The following is a 15,923-nucleotide window of genomic DNA, read 5'->3' as shown; positions in this document are numbered from 1 at the left end:
TACTAACGTGCAAACGTAAAAACAAATCAAGCAGGAGTAGATAAATGGATGCTAGCAGAGGAGATAATGCAGAGGATGGAGGAGGAGGTAGAATGCATGAAGAAGGCGATGCAGCGCGCACACCAAGCATCAATTCAGCATACCCAAACATCATGGGGATAGGTAAAATTACCAACATTACCGTTTACATATCATCATGGAATGAAAAACCCAGTCTTATACTTTACTATTGAAGTGAGTTTGAAAATTACCAGCATTGGTGCACACATATTACCAGGTCCAAAAAATGCAAATTACCAGGGGATTTTTAGGCAGAAAGAATACTTTACTATTGAAGTGGGTTTGAAACTTACCATCATTGGTGCACACATATTATCAGGTCCAAAAAATGCAAATTACCAGGGTTTTTTTAGGCAGAAAGAATACTTTACTATTGAAGTGGGTTTGAAACTTACCATCATTGATGCACACATATTACCATGTTTAGAGGATGCAAATTACCAGGGTTTTTTAGGCAGAAAGAATGCTTTATTGTTGAAGTGGGTTTGAAAATTACCAGCATTAGTGCACTCATAATACCAGGTTCAGAGTATGCAAATTATCAGGGTTGTTTAGGCAGAAAAGAAAGATACATTCACTGAATCTTCAGAAAACTACCATGATGGAAAACTGTTATTTATCATGTAATATTCCACTAATCTACCAGGCCAAATTGCAGGTGCTCGGGCAATCAGCGCAAACAACAGCTTGCCCAGTGGTGGAACAAGTGCACATAGTGCTGGAACAAATGCAAGCACAGGAGCTGGGAGCCTTGGAGAGCAGACAATAAGCGAACCAGCAACTCCAGAATCTGTTGCGATCGATGCTGATATGGAAGGCAGCAACATGGAGGCATATTCCACACCTAAGCCACCTTTACAAGGGACAAAATTTGACACCCTGGAGAGCCCACGTGACCACTACAGCACCTACGCGCGCAGGACTGGCTTTGCAATTAGGCAGCAATTCAAGAAAGAGAGCGTTGATGGAACTATAAGCAGGGTGCTACTAGTTTGTACAAAATATGGCAAACGACGCAAGGACAGGGATGAGCTGCAAGATGTGGAAAACCCAGCCAGCATTGTCAAGAAGAGGAAAAAAAAAGAAAGTTGTTAGGACTGAATGTGAAGCGCACATGTACCTATCCCACGATGATGCATGGTGGACTGTTGACCGTTTCGAGGACACCCCCAATCACTCCCTGATCAAAAAGCCGTCCCTAACAAAATTCTTATCATCACATCGGTACATTCCGAAGGAGGACCAGGACTTCTTGAGGGTTCTGCACGGATGCAACGTTGAGACTGCGAGGCAGATGCATTTGATGTCATGGTTCTACGGGAGCGCTAAAGACGTACCCTACACGACACAAGACATTGCTAATCAACGAGCTAAGTTCCGCTTAGAGCACCGCCACAAGGACGTTGGGAGCACAATTGCATACTTCCAAGAGATGAGGGCCAAGATTCATATTTCTACTGGAGAATCAAACTTGATGATGAGGACAGGGTTGAGAACTTGTTCTGGATAGATGGCGCATCACGCAGGGCATATGCAAAGTATAATGACTGTTTGTCGTTTGACACGACATACATGACAAACATGTACAAGATGCCGGGTGCACCATTCATTAGAATTAATAACCATGGTCAATCCATCCAGTTTGGGTGTGGCTTCGTTCGAAACGAACTAAAGGAAAACTTTGTGTGGTTGTTTAACACATTCCTCCATGCAATGGGTGGTGTTGCCCCTAAAAACATCATCACAGACCAGGACTTTGCAATGAGGAGTGCGATCGACGAGGTCTTCTTGAACATAATACACAGAAATTGCCACTGGCATATAATGAAGAAGGCGCAGGAGAAACTTGGAAAACTTATGGCTGATGATAAACCACTAAACAAAGCGTTCAAAGACTGTGTCGACAACAGCTTGAGTGGTACGTACCTAATCTGTTGACCCATTTTAATTACCATGCAGCAAACTTGAGAAGCCATATGAATATATGTGATGCACAAGTTACCATGTGTGGGTCTACACAAGTTACCATGATCTTGTTGGCTATATTACCAGGGGGCAGATACATATGTTGATACCAACTTGTGGTTTAGAAAAGTTACCAGATATGGAGAAACTGTTCAATAAAGTTACCATCTAACAACTAAGAAAAGTTACCAGCATACTTGTACTTTAATTACTAATGATTGTGTATGATGTTGTAATTGTCTCATGTTTTGTGTATCACAGAGGAAGAGTTTGAAAAAAAATGATGGACAATGATGGATGAATATGGCCAGATCGACAACGAACATTTTCAATGGCTGTGGGAAAATAGGAAATGTTGGGCCCCAATGTACTACATGAAGCATTTCTTTCCATTCTTGCAGACAACTGCAAGGAGCGAGGGATTCAATGCTGTGCTCAAGAAGTACATGAACCCCAACAACTCATTGATTGAATTCGCAACTCAATACACTGCAATCCAGGAGAAAGTAATGGTGGCTGTGGCGAAAGAGCAAGTGGACACAATTTACAAAGAGGCAGACATGTATTCATTGAACCCAATCGAGTTACAGATGCGAGGGATATACACACAAAATCTGTTCTCCAAGTTCCAGGTAGAGATGAAGCTAAAGACTGCTTACGGATGCGACACTTTGCAAGATGGAACCTTCAGGATGTGGTCGCTCCGAGGCATACTACCAAAGTATGGGGATAGGGACTACCATGTGCAGGCGAACAAGGATGAAGGGGTATACTCATGCACTTGCTGCAAGTTTGATCGCGATGGGCTATTGTGCGCACACATACTACGAGTAATGGAACAGATTGGAGTCTACGAGATACCGAGGAGGTATATCCTGGATAGGTGGACATGGGATCCAGAAGAGGATCTTGTTCAGCCTGATTACCAACAGCCAACAGTTAAGAAGGGAATGACAGAGGAAGGAAAAATTATCATGAGATATACATCTATTCTGAATGATTTCAAGGAACAAGCAAAAGACGCTTGCACTACTGATGAAGGGATGGCATTGGCAAGGAAACATGTTAATGCTTTCAGAGACGACATGGATGCACTAAAAAAGAGGCAGCTAAAGAAAGCAAGAAAGGAAAAAGATGAGGGAAAAGAAGCACAAATGTTTTCTTCACCACCAGGGACTAGTGCCACTGAAGGTGTCTGTAAGGGCATATTTGTCCCTAAGATGTTTTGGTGATTGATGACAATACTTTTGCAGACTAATCGTGTGCATTGAGTGTTTTCAGATATTCATCCTTTTGGCACGAGACGATTCCCTCCCCTTGGAAGCTTGAAGCGAAGACGGTGTAGTCCTTTCGAATTAGTTTGGTGGACTAGTTTCATAGGGATCACCGTACTATCAAGAGGGGGTCCGCTTTGAAAAGGCTAGGGTGGAATCATCACGTACACTTCCTTTGCCCCCCTCCGAGCCTTTCCGCTTCTATGATGGGCTTGTTCCCCTTCTGAGTGTGCCTTCTCTGGTCCCAGCGGTAGTACCGCGGGCCGGGGCGGTAGTACCGCTTATGGCTACAAGCGGTAGTACCGCTCTAGGAGCGGTAGTACCGCTCTAGAGCCGTAGTACCGCTGGTAGCCCCGAACCGTAGTACCGCTGCGGTCTCGTGCTAGTACCGCCTCGATTCAAGCGGTCTTTTTTCGTGTCGGGTTTTACGGAACTAGTCGCGGTAGTGGGGGCCGTAGTACCGCTCATATGCGGTAGTACCGCCCTGACCACCGCGGTAGTACCGCTCTGGGATCAGCGGTAGTACCGCCCGGGGGAGCGGTAGTACCGCTATGATCAGCGGTAGAACCGCTGCCTCCTGCGGTAGTACCGCTCTCTGCGGGGTTGGTGTGGGGGGTAACGGTTGGTTTGTTCCCCCCACTATATAAGGAGGTCTTATTCCCCAAAGTTGACCTACCTCTTCCCCCAAAAGCTCCATTGTTGCTCCAAGCTCCATTTTCGCCCGATCTCTCTCCCTAGCCAATCAAACTTGTTGATTTGCTCGGGATTGGTTGAGAAGGCCACGATCTACACTTCCACCAAGAGAAATTTGATTCCCCCCACTTATCCCTAGCGGATCTTGTTACTCTTGGGTGTTTGAGCACCCTAGACGGTTGAGGTCACCGCGGAGCCATAGTCCTTTGTGGTGAAGCTTTGTGGTGTCGTTGGGAGCCTCCAATTAAGTTGTGGAGATTGCCCCAACCTTGTTTGTAAAGGTCCGGTCGCCGCCTTCAGGGGCACCAATAGTGGAATCACGGCATCTCGCATTGTGTGAGGGCGTGAAGAGAATACGGTGGCCCTAGTGGCTTCTTGGGGAGCATTGTGCCTCCACACCGCTCCAACGGAGACGTACTTCCCCTCAAAAGGAAGGAACTTCGGTAACACATCCTCGTCTTCACCGGCTCCACTCTTGGTTATCTCGTCCCTTTACTTTCGCAAGCTTACTTGTGTTAAATCCCTTGCTTGCTTGTGTGCTTGTTGTCATTGCATCATATAGGTTGCTCACTTAGTTGCATATCTAGACAACGTACCTTGATGCAAAGTTTAAATTGGTAAAGAAAAGCTAAAAAAATTGTTAGTTGCCTATTCACCCCCCCCCCTCTAGTCAACTTCGGTTAAACTCAATCGACTGAATTTTAGCAATCCCGCTAAAAAAAAATTCAACTATTGCATCCAACATTTACTTACAAAACATCTAATGGATGTGCAACTGAAAATGATTAACAAAAAAATTGTTAAGCAATTTCGTTGCTAAAATAGGGCTGCTAGAAAGTTGGAAAATATGCTTCAAATAGAATAAAACACAAACATTATTAAGCAAGGGCAAAATGAAAAATGGAATATTAAATTAAATAAACAAGAAGAAAAACAAAACAAAAAATATAAAACGGGACGAGCAAGAAAAAAATAAAAATAAATAAAAGAAAAGTTAAAGACTTATAAAAAGTAAATGAAAAGTAAAACCATAAAAAGAAGAAAAAGGTAAAGAAAATGGAAAAATGAAAATGAAAATGAAAATTTCTTTTGGGAAAAAGTGAAGCCACCGAGACTTCCTCTCCTACAGGTAAAACTCACTTGTGTAGGGTGAGTAAAAGAAACAAAACAAAGTACTTTTTTGTAGGCTGACAAAAATAACTAAAAGAACACTCTCGGGAAACTTGGGCTGCACAGCAAAGGGAACAAGGCCAAGAAGAAAAATAAAAGAAAGGCTCTCTCATCTCCACCGGCCTGTGCAGCGACAAAGAAAAGAGCTCGTTCGAGCCAACGTAATAGGTACACATGAATCTTAGTGCCATCGATTGAGACTTTGCTAAATCTCAGTCGACTGAAATTTAGTGTAGCCGTAACAACAACAACGGAAAAACCCAATACAACAAAAAGATAGAAACTAGAAATACAAATAAAGTAGAACCTAAAAATATAAACAATTATTGATAAACTAATTATATTGAATAATTTTTGAAGGAGTTTCACATGGATGATAAACATCCAGCTACGCGTAGCAAATGAGTGTGCAACTATTGTTACGCAAGCGAAATTACATAAATATACGTGTAATATCAAAGTTTTATATTCTTTATAAAACATGTAATTTTACAAGAAGAAAAATATTTATACAAAAAATCTTCATATAATTCCACAATTATTCATGTATTTACAAAAATTATTTAGAAAAGAAGAAATGGAAAAACAAAAAAGACAAACATAACAGCACATGAAAAGATTCTTTTTTGGAGGATCGCACATGAAAAGAAATGGACGAATACCATTTTCTCCCTAAAACATAACAACCCAGGCAAAGAAAACAAGGCCAAGCTCACAGCCGCTGTACCACAAAAAAAGCAAAATTAAAATGAAGAAAAAGAACAAATCACAGGAAAGACACTGAAAAGGCCCCCCACACCTCCTCCACCCACCACGCAAACCCTCTGGCCCGCGAGAAAAAGAGTCCAGACAACCAGAAAACCTGAAGAAAAAAGAACCGGCTGCATTAACAGGCCAGAACGAGACAAACCCACTAACAGCGCGAATCTTAAAGCTAATACCAATCAAACGGTGGACGCGTCGACTGAGACTTCGCGAAGTCTCAGTCGACTGAGATTTAGCAGCACCGTTTTGCAATCTGTCACAGGGTTGCCAAATATATTTTTCGTTCTTTTATTGTGGTTTATTTTGCAGTGAGTATTGTGGTTATACAAATTAGGGATGGAACAGAGCCTTCAAAATACAAATCATTGCATCCATGGCACCTGTAGCCTGTAGGTGATGCCGTTGCTTCTAGTAATAGTAGTTCTGGTTGGTGACTCTGCAGTTCTTCCTTATCTCGTAACGAGTACTACCCTCGGCCGGCAGCTTGCTGAGCTTGACCATGGCAGCGGCGAAGTCGTTGTTCCACTTGGTGGCATTGTTCATGTACTCGGCCATGTCGTCCCCGGCTTTGCTGTCCGTGCGCATAACCCAGTCGGACTTGAAGAGCACCCTGTTCTGGAGGTTGGCGTGGTAGTAGCTGTTGTCCAGAGCGCCCTTTGCCGCGGTGTTCACACCTGTGGGGTCGTACCCGGCGGTGGTCTGGAAGCTCGAGCTCATGTCGCGGATGTTGTTCTTCTCAATCGGATCCGGCGTATTTTGGCTCTTCTTCTGGGCCTCGACGTCTGCGACAAGAGCCTGCTTGTAGTTGTCGTCGATCGGGGTCGCGGTTGAATCGTTGAGGCGGTCCTGGAAGGACGAGAGGTGGGAGACGCCGATGGAGTGCGCGCCGGAGAGGATGACGAGCTCCTCCTGGGTGAAGTTCTTCTTGGCGAAGTTGTCCACGAGCTGTTGGAACTCGAAGGTGGATTGCGGGAGGATGGCGTCTGCGGCAGCGGCAGACGAGACGATGCCGTCCTTGCGCCCTGAGGGAACGGAGTAGGTGATTTTGCCGCCGCTCAGGTATCTGGCCGCGTCACGCGCGGCGAAGACGACGATGTCAGCGCACGAGACGCTGTTGCCCAGTTTGTACTTGATGGTGTCGATCAGGTTGAAGCCGTCCAGGCCGATATTGTTGATCGCCTTCTTCTCGGTATTGCCACCGGATGTCGTCTTGTCCAAGAGCACCGATCCATCGCAACCCTGGAAGTTAACACATGCATCCATGCATTCCTCATCGATCAAATGAGCCAGGACTAAGGGCAGTTCCAATGCATTGAAAAGGAGTATCATATGCATTTCAATGGATTGTATCATTTCATGTGTTTTTGTGTGAGAAAAAATATATTTTTTTGCTTGATTTTAGTGCTAGGAGTTTTTCCCCCTCTTGTAATGGAGTGTGACATAGGATCATATAGTAGTATCATAATCATATCTTATTTATTTGTTTGTAGACACTACCCTGTAATGCATATAGTATCATATAGTAGTACTATAATCACATCTTATTTATTTGTTTGTAGAATTCCAATACAAATATGTGTACAAGACCGACTTGTCATTAAAATATCTTGGTATGGATGCAATTTTTATTGCTTCTGATGTTTTTTGTATTGCCATGGTATTTGATGAATAGATCGAAAGTTTTCCTCGTAAAAACTATCGATAGTTTTACGTGCTATGATACCACTCTCATCTTTTTCTTTATTAATTGTTGTACCACATCGGATTTTTGCCAACATGGCATGCGAGGGAGTACTATTTATGAGACCCATTGTGGCTAGCCTAAGATATAGTCCATGGTGAAACAAGACAGATTAAGCGATCGATCAGCTTATATGAAATCAATTGATGGGGACTTACATTAACCCAGCAGTCGTGGAACACCAGACGGACGAGGGCGGCACCGATGCCGGGGTTGCTCTTGATGGCCTTCTCTACTTCTGTCCTCACGGTGCCCTCCACGTCCACGTAGGCGGCCTGTGTGCCTCCGGCAGAACAGGCCAGCAACAGGCACAGAGACAACAGGGCGGCGCCGGCGTTAACCTTGGCCATCTTAATTCGATGTCTCCTAGCTAGTAGTTTGCTAAGATAAACTGCTGCTGTGGTCCGTGTGCTTCGGTAGCTTAAGGTGGAGGAGTATATATAGCAGCGCAGCGCACCGACGATCATGGATAATAGCTCCTATGCTTAGCTTGCATCCACTCATGAAGATCGGCAAGATGGCATTATCTGTTTTAATTTGCTGCTGGATGCAAGCAGGGCAATTGACCGGAAATACAGGCCGGTTACAGCACGCGTGGTGTCGTTACTCTACACTGGTCAATGGAGTGCCAAGTTGCAAGGAATTTTGCTTGTCTTTCGTGTTTTTCTAATTGATCGTGCTGGGGGTGCAGTTTCCATTATGAGAACTGCTGAGAGGACATGTATGTGCAACGGTTACGTTAGTAGTCGCTGCCATGTTGGAGGCAACTAACTGAGTCGAGTATACATCTGCGTTGCCCATTACGTAGTACTCCCTTCGTCCCAAAATAAATGTCTTGAGCTTAGTACAAATTTATACTAGAGCTAGTACAAAGTTAAGACAGTTATTTTGGGACGGAGGGAGTATATGATATTTATGGCAGCAACAAGATATTACAACTGGAGGAGGGATTAGGCTAGTTAGGTATCAAAACATGTCTGACTTGGACATATCCAAACTTACACTAGTTAGTTTAGGTCATCATCCGCGAACCATCGGTGCGGGTTGATGTGCGATTGGGGGAGGGGGCGTCATCGCACACGCCGCATAAAATGCGCGCCGTGGAGGTGGGTCACACACAATTTAAAATAAAATAAAATGTGTGCGATAAAAACGCAATGAGTGCCATGAGCCAACCATAACACATGTCTTTTCAAAGTGGATACGTCGCTTCTAGCCATGTGAAAAATGTTCACGGATATAAAAAATGGTCATGTATATTTCAAAATGGTTCATACATGTCTATTATAAAAATGTTCATCTTACGTACAGTTCATTGTGTATATAAAAATGTTGGAAAATATTTATGGTATATTGAAAATATTTTTCATGTAATTTAAAATAAAATAAAATGTGCATGATAACAACGCAACGAGTGCCATGAGGAAACCATAACAAATGTTTTTTTGAAAGTGGATCCATCGCTTCTAGCCATGTGGAAAATGTTCACAGATATAAAAAACGGTCATGTGTATTCAAAAAGGTTCATACATGTCTATTAAAAAATGTTCATATTATTTAAAATTATTAGTTAATCAGGTATTTAAAAAACATGTATTGATTATTTTGAAAATATCCATCATGTTTTTTAAAATTCGTTGTGTATATAAAAAATGTTGGTTGTGCATTAAATATTTATCGCGTGTACCTTTTATGGTAAACTGAAAATACTTGCCCTGTATTTTAAAATTTTCCGTCGTGTCAATTTAGAAGAATTATCTTTTAAGAAATTATTAATAGACAGTGATTTTAAGAAAATTGTCAATAATTATTTTTTGTGTATTTTTAAAATTATTCATGATTTAATTAATCGCACCTTTTAAGAAATGTTTCTGTATTTTTTAAAATTAAAATTAAAATGGAATATTCTTAAAACACGTGATGACCGTTTTTTGTAAGACGTGCAGAATTTTCTGAAATATGCTATGGGCATTTTAAAATGCACATCAAACCTTTTTAAACAATGATAAACATTTTTTAGTACACACTCAGCATTTATTTTGAAATATGTGATGAATATTTTTAAATGGACGAAAAATATTTCTAAATACAAAGTGAACATATTTTTTGGAGTACACACTAAATGTTTTTTTGAATTGATGTTCAACAGTTTTTTAGTATGAGGTGAACACTCTATTAGTACACGGTGAATTATTTTTAACACAATGTACTGATCTTCAATACAGATGAACATTTTGTAATATGTGATGATCGTTTTTCAGATACACAATGTACCTTTTTTTTTAAATATGCTGAACCTATTTTAGTTCGCAACAAACGTTTCCAAAATATGCGACTAACAGTTTTTCTAAACACAACAGGCATATTATTAATAGACAGTGGACATTTTTGTAGTAAACCTTCAGTAAAGGCCTTCATGCATTTTTAACAAATAGGTTTATATCTTTTTGGAAGAAACAATATATATGTAGATTAAAAATAATTTTATGTAAATTAATTGTTCATAAATAAAAAGGAAAAGTAGAAATGAAAAAAATGCACTTGAGTATTATAGAGAAAAAATGAAATGGACACAAAATAAAAATAGAAACCCTGCTTACTGTAGTACTATCTCTGATCCATAATGAGTGTCACAGTTTTAAACTAACCCCAGTTCAAAACCGTGACACTTATTTTGGATAAGAGGGAATAAATTATTTTAGGGAGGCCTACTGTAGTAGAGCATGAGCTATTTATCATTACCATGGGACATAACTCTGTCTCGCCTTCAGCGATCCCACAATGGCTTAGACCCAGCAAGACTGTGCGCAGGTAGCGCCGTTCTGACTTTTGGCGTGCTGGTTTCTTTCGGCCCAGTGTGCTTTGAGTCATACTGTATGATGTAGGCCCGCTGGACTGCAGGCCCGCGACGTGCATTGCTCACAAAGAGCAAGAGGCAACAATATGGCTAAATTAACATTAGTAAAGATGTTGCAGATTCTCAAAAAAAAAAAAGTAAAGATGTTGCAATGTACATCTTTATTAGAACTATGTACATTATTTTTTGCATTAGTAAAGATGTCCACAGTTTTTATGCATGATCATATGAAAGAAAAAGAGTGATTCTAATTTTCACCCTTTACTTTGACATTTTTACGCTAATTTGGTATCATCTGAATTACCTCATTTAAGGAAAGTTTTACCAGTTTTATCCTTTATAATGTTTGAGAGCAAACATGTGTCCTGTTTCTATCTACGTGTGACATGTCATGCCATCGTTTTTTACACAACGATGTTCTTCCCACGAACAAGCCGAATAGCTTAGTTAGACATGATATTTTCTAACGGTCGCCAGCTGTACAAACGCACTGCCTCGTTCAACTGGTTCCGCTAAACAGTTGCATGCGGGTATTTGGGATGAGTACAGCTTAGCTTATGGACGCGAATCGATCCATGCGCGGGGAAAATATACAAGGAGGAAAACCGCAATGTATCACACCATATACCAAACGGCTAAGGCCCACATAGCAGATCACCCTTAAAATATAAATTTTAATGGGACAAAAACAGGGAAAACTTTCGGTAATTGGGATACAAACTTGCGAAACTTTTGTTAAATAGGGTATTCGGATGAAAACTGATAAATGGGATAACTAGCTAGCTTTACAAATATCAAGTAGAGAGGTAAAAATTGGACTTCACTCTACTAATTTTACACAATCACTATAGTAGTAATATTCGGCACATCGTTCGAAATCACTAAACGTGAGTGGATACATCGTTTTGGCCATGTCTGCCGGCATAGGAGGACAGAAGAGATGTCGAAGCATCATATGATGCTTCATGAGTGCCCTGAGACTGACAGCCGACCTTACTGTTCCTGTATACCGCGTAGATAACCAGCTGGATGCCTCCCAAGAAGCAGCCTATCCCATTTGGGACCTGCATTTTCATTAACATTCCACTTAAAGATCACTAACATTCTTTCATTTTCATTAACCTAAATAAGTGTAAGGCTTACCCCGAGGAAGACATCTCTGTCGAGTATGGCATACGTGGCCCAGACGCCTCCGTTGAGGAAGAGGAAGAAGGAGAGGAAGAAGGGCATGTACTCCACGCTCCTCGAGGCGATCACCCTTCTCTGTTCCCGCCACAAATTTACACACGTTTTTCAGGAACAAGAAATCAATTAGCGGAGCAGCAACTAAAGGATGTGGCAACCAGGCCCACGAAAACAGCAGCTGGCCAGCCTGCCTTCTCAATCGAGATCTTGGCCCACTCGCACAACTAATTAACATGATGACTATAGTAGTAGGACCGTATACTCCTCATTCATTCATTCATTCACATGTGACGGTGCAAGAATGTGTCTCTGACTTGTTTTGGAATGATTTAGATAGTGATCAGCACGTAGCTATGAGCTTAATTAAGCAAAAAGATGTAGGACTACAATATTATAACCCCATATTGATACGATAAGTACAGCACGAAGATATCAATCGATCAGCCAGCTACTGTAGTAATTAGTTGGCTGTTTCCTCTGAAAAATAGTGGTTCTGCGTCCAATCAAACAACCCACATGAGATCTCCCTGCCAAAAAAATAAATAGAAAATTCGACATGCCATCCATGCTTTGTATAATGTAATGTGGTGGATATATTCCCAATCGTGTTTCCACCTATAATTTTATTTAAAGACGACTTACATGTCTATCATATCCGTGTACATTTACTGCATCTATATTTGTTAAATGCGGGTGTATATGTTGACCTACACATATGTATAGCATATCTCTTGTCTGGAGGTACGTACGCAAGGTGTGCACATGCCGTACAAGAAAGTGTTAGCTAGTGGAAACTCTATAGTTTGACCGAAACCTTGCGTATCCCAACTGAATGGCTGTCTCACGATGTGTATGTATGTATGTATATGATTAGAGATGATCTGGTAGTGCTTTCCCACGTCGAACTAAGATCTAACTGGATAAAAATAAGGATCAATCTTTTATGAATATTATTTGTTCTATATTCTGTACTGTATTATAGTCTTATGGGAGGATCATCAGTACATATACTTTTTGCTACTCTCCCTCCGTCCAAATATATAAGGCCGTCTAGCTAGAATTTTGAGCATAAGTATGAACAAGAATTTTACTAACAAAATATAGGTTACATGTCACAAAAGTATACCATTGGATTCTTATTTGAAAGATGTTTCCAGTAGTATAATTATTGGAGTAAGCTTCAAAGAATATGTTTATGGGTGTTGGTTATATCTAGAGAAAATTGCACCCACTACTCCTTAAAATTGAACTGTTTTGCTCTCTGCATTCTCGCAAGCGAATTATTTGCTTGGGTTTAACTATTTAAAATTTATTTTTCATTATAACTGCATGGGCGAAAATTAGTTGTCTACGTAGCGCAAATTAATTACTCACACCTTGAACAAGAAAAGAAATAGAAAATAGATCTGAAAAATTCACCGCAATAAAGTATATTTATAAAAGCCTAAATAGATAAGAAAAATATATTGACATATTTATTTGTTGGGTGTAATATGGCCTTACCACGGCGGCGAGTGGGGACCCGTACATGAACACGCTAAGGCAAGCACATATCAATCCAATGACCACGATTTTCATGTCAAGCCCACCAATGAAGAATGTTGTGGCCGCGAACACGGCCCCAAAAAACCCGATGTCCAAAGCTGCCACCAACTTTGCGGTTTTAACCTGCAAAGGGGGGATATGATATGATTGATTGGAAACTCTGAGATGGCTGATTGTGTTTTCCACGCAATCATCCATATATATAAATATATAGTTGTAACTATATCATAAAATTGCCAAAAAAAATATGACAATGAAGCTACTCTTAGAGTAACTAGAGAAAAAGTAAAAGATAACCACATTAATTAAGGCAACTGAAACAGGAACACCAAAATAAAAGTGGGTCGAAAGGGAAAGAATGCGACTCGACAGAAACAATTAATATGAGAGATATGTTGCGTCTAAAGATAGCCACTAATTAAATAGTTTAGGGTATGAAATTACTTGAGCACCCTTCTTGTTGCCTTAATGGGGAAACATACAACTAATTCGGTGAAGACGAGCTACGACTCCCCTTAATGGGGATTGGGAAAGCTACTCCTATAGTTCCCTCAATGCGGAATGTACAAATACAGGAGTAAATTGTTGTCTAAAGATACAATTGGGTTATTTTTGTAGACTGTGTGGCCTTTCTTTTTTTTGCGATTCGCAGACCGTGTGGCCTCACATACCCTTTTGGCATGATCGGCGGCGTAGACGAGGAAGAGGACGATATAGATGGTCTCCATGACAGCGCCGAAGCCATTGACGGTGGCGATGAGCAGGCCGTCAGGCTTGGTGAGGCCGTAGTAGAGCCATAGCAGCGTGTTGAGCAACGTGAGGACGTACGGCGCCGCCTCGAAGTCTTCCGTTGACCTGCTCCTCACGATCCTCCAGAATGTCGGGCTGCACCATTTATGTAAAGCAACAGCAATAATGAGCCATGCATGGAAGCAACAACAGAAATAAAATCCAGGGGTCGTTGATCGTCCTTTTCAAAAAGAAAACAAGAATAAGCCGAAACAAAATACACGCCTCTGTAAATGCATGCATGATCGGATGCTCTTACATGGGAGAAACGAAGACCAGAACCGAGATAATGTTCCCTGCAACACGCAAAGAAGCTCTATGGTGAAACAACAAGGAACGAAGGACAAAAGATGTGTGTGTGTGTGTGTGTGTGTGTGTGTGTGTGTGTGTGTGAGAGAGAGAGAGAGAGAGAGAGAGAGAGAGAGAGAGGAATTCATGCATGCGCATGCCGGCATACCTATGACGCCGATGATGAAGAGAGTGGAGTTCATGGCGCGCAGCTGCCAGCCGAGAAACCCGGTGGAAGGGAGGATGAAGAAGAGGTGCATCAAACTTAATGTGGAGGTCGAAATTAAAGGACGATGATCTCCAAACTAGGAGGACGTCCATCGTACTTAATGCGGAGAAAACACTGCACGATCGAGCCTGCGCTGCTGGATGAGAGGGACAGGCGGTTACGAATTAATTCGAAGCTGGGCCTGAGATAGCTGCCTCGTGCAACACAAGAACACTATAATAACCCAATATGTTGATGTTGTGTAGAACGCCACCTGCCTACCTTGCAGATCCGGTTGACCAAAAGGCAGAGATCGACGTGCTTATTTCTCCCTTGTTTTCTTGCAGACATGTAATGAGGTGTATATCTTTGCATTTATCATCATGAATCCCCATTTGATTTCATTTTCTTTATCTATGCTGTACTTGATGTACTTGCTGTCGTCCGTTGGTTCCTTTTTATTCTTTCTTGAGAACATTTTCTGAATTTTTTATTTAATCGGCAAATCATTTCACCACATGCACGCAAGATCGTCTTATGGTAATAAGCCTGTGTGCATTTATAGATACATAGGCCCCTTGTTATCCTCCTTTCGAAGAACAAAAAGGTTGTCTTACCATGCGATGGCGTGGAGGTTGATGTAGTATGCGTGCTTTTTTTTTTTGATAAAAGACGCAAGAGACACACGGCTTTTAATTAATAAACCAAAGAAGGTCAGACGAAACAAGGTCGTACAAACGATTACAAGAAATGAAGCCATGACTGGATTGAGCTGGAAACCGAAGTGTGAACAACTGACTAAGCCCATCATTACAAAAGATATTAAGGATAAGGTAGGTTTCAAGAGGAGACGCTCTTGTGAAGAGAGTGGACACGTTGTTTGATCTCGAGCAGAACTCCGGCCGTCGCTTCACTGTCCTCCCTCTTCTTTAGAGGACGCCATAACTGAGATGCATATCTTTGCAATTATCTTCATGAATCCCCATTTGATTTAGTGTTCTTTATCTACTGTACTTGCGGTCGTCCTTGGTTCCTTTTTGGTATTTCTTGAGAACATTTCCTGAATTGTTTATTTAATATGGCCAAGCGTGGGTGGCCTCACAATCCAAGTTGCCCCTTCTGTTTGCAAGCTCCAAACAACCCCACCCACCTGTTTGCTGCTTGCCCCTACTCTCAAGAGCTATGGAAGTCATTCTTGACAGGCTGAATTTGAATATTGCTTTGCTGCACTCAGGCAATGAGAACCTTGTCCAATGGTGGCAGCGCACCTCAGCAAACATGAAGGAGTCTGCTAAAGCATGGCGGTCGATCATTGCTCTGGTCTGGTGGAATCTGTGGAAAGAGAGGAAGGACATGATTTTCCAGAACACCACCGCTTCGACT

General features: G+C 41.6%; 3 protein-coding genes across 3 annotated transcripts; 1 reads left to right on the top strand and 2 right to left on the bottom strand.

The window, feature by feature from the left end:
• Positions 1–2,390: 2,390 nt before the first annotated feature.
• On the top strand, positions 2,391–3,257 carry LOC141022542 (protein FAR-RED IMPAIRED RESPONSE 1-like). Its single transcript, XM_073498799.1, has one exon. The coding sequence runs from the start codon at positions 2,391–2,393 to the stop codon at positions 3,255–3,257; it is 867 nt and encodes a 288-aa protein (XP_073354900.1).
• A 2,946-nt stretch (positions 3,258–6,203) lies between these two features.
• On the bottom strand, positions 6,204–8,098 carry LOC109753826 (peroxidase 5). The gene is made up of 2 exons (XM_020312751.3): positions 7,827–8,098; positions 6,204–7,166 (listed from the first exon to the last, which is right to left on the bottom strand). The coding sequence occupies exons 1-2, from the start codon at positions 8,016–8,018 to the stop codon at positions 6,336–6,338; spliced, it is 1,023 nt and encodes a 340-aa protein (XP_020168340.1). The 5' UTR covers positions 8,019–8,098; the 3' UTR covers positions 6,204–6,335.
• Positions 8,099–11,276: 3,178 nt separating this feature from the next.
• On the bottom strand, positions 11,277–14,639 carry LOC109753797 (bidirectional sugar transporter SWEET17). The gene is made up of 6 exons (XM_020312727.4): positions 14,502–14,639; positions 14,304–14,340; positions 13,927–14,140; positions 13,214–13,378; positions 11,669–11,788; positions 11,277–11,589 (listed from the first exon to the last, which is right to left on the bottom strand). The coding sequence occupies exons 1-6, from the start codon at positions 14,590–14,592 to the stop codon at positions 11,407–11,409; spliced, it is 810 nt and encodes a 269-aa protein (XP_020168316.1). The 5' UTR covers positions 14,593–14,639; the 3' UTR covers positions 11,277–11,406.
• Positions 14,640–15,923: the final 1,284 nt, after the last annotated feature.

The sequence above is a fragment of the Aegilops tauschii genome, chromosome 5, assembly GCF_002575655.3.
Source record: "Aegilops tauschii subsp. strangulata cultivar AL8/78 chromosome 5, Aet v6.0, whole genome shotgun sequence".
Taxonomy (NCBI): Eukaryota; Viridiplantae; Streptophyta; class Magnoliopsida; order Poales; family Poaceae; genus Aegilops; species Aegilops tauschii.
The sequence above is the reverse complement of the archived record's forward strand: the minus strand, read 5'-3'. Positions and strand labels throughout refer to the sequence as shown.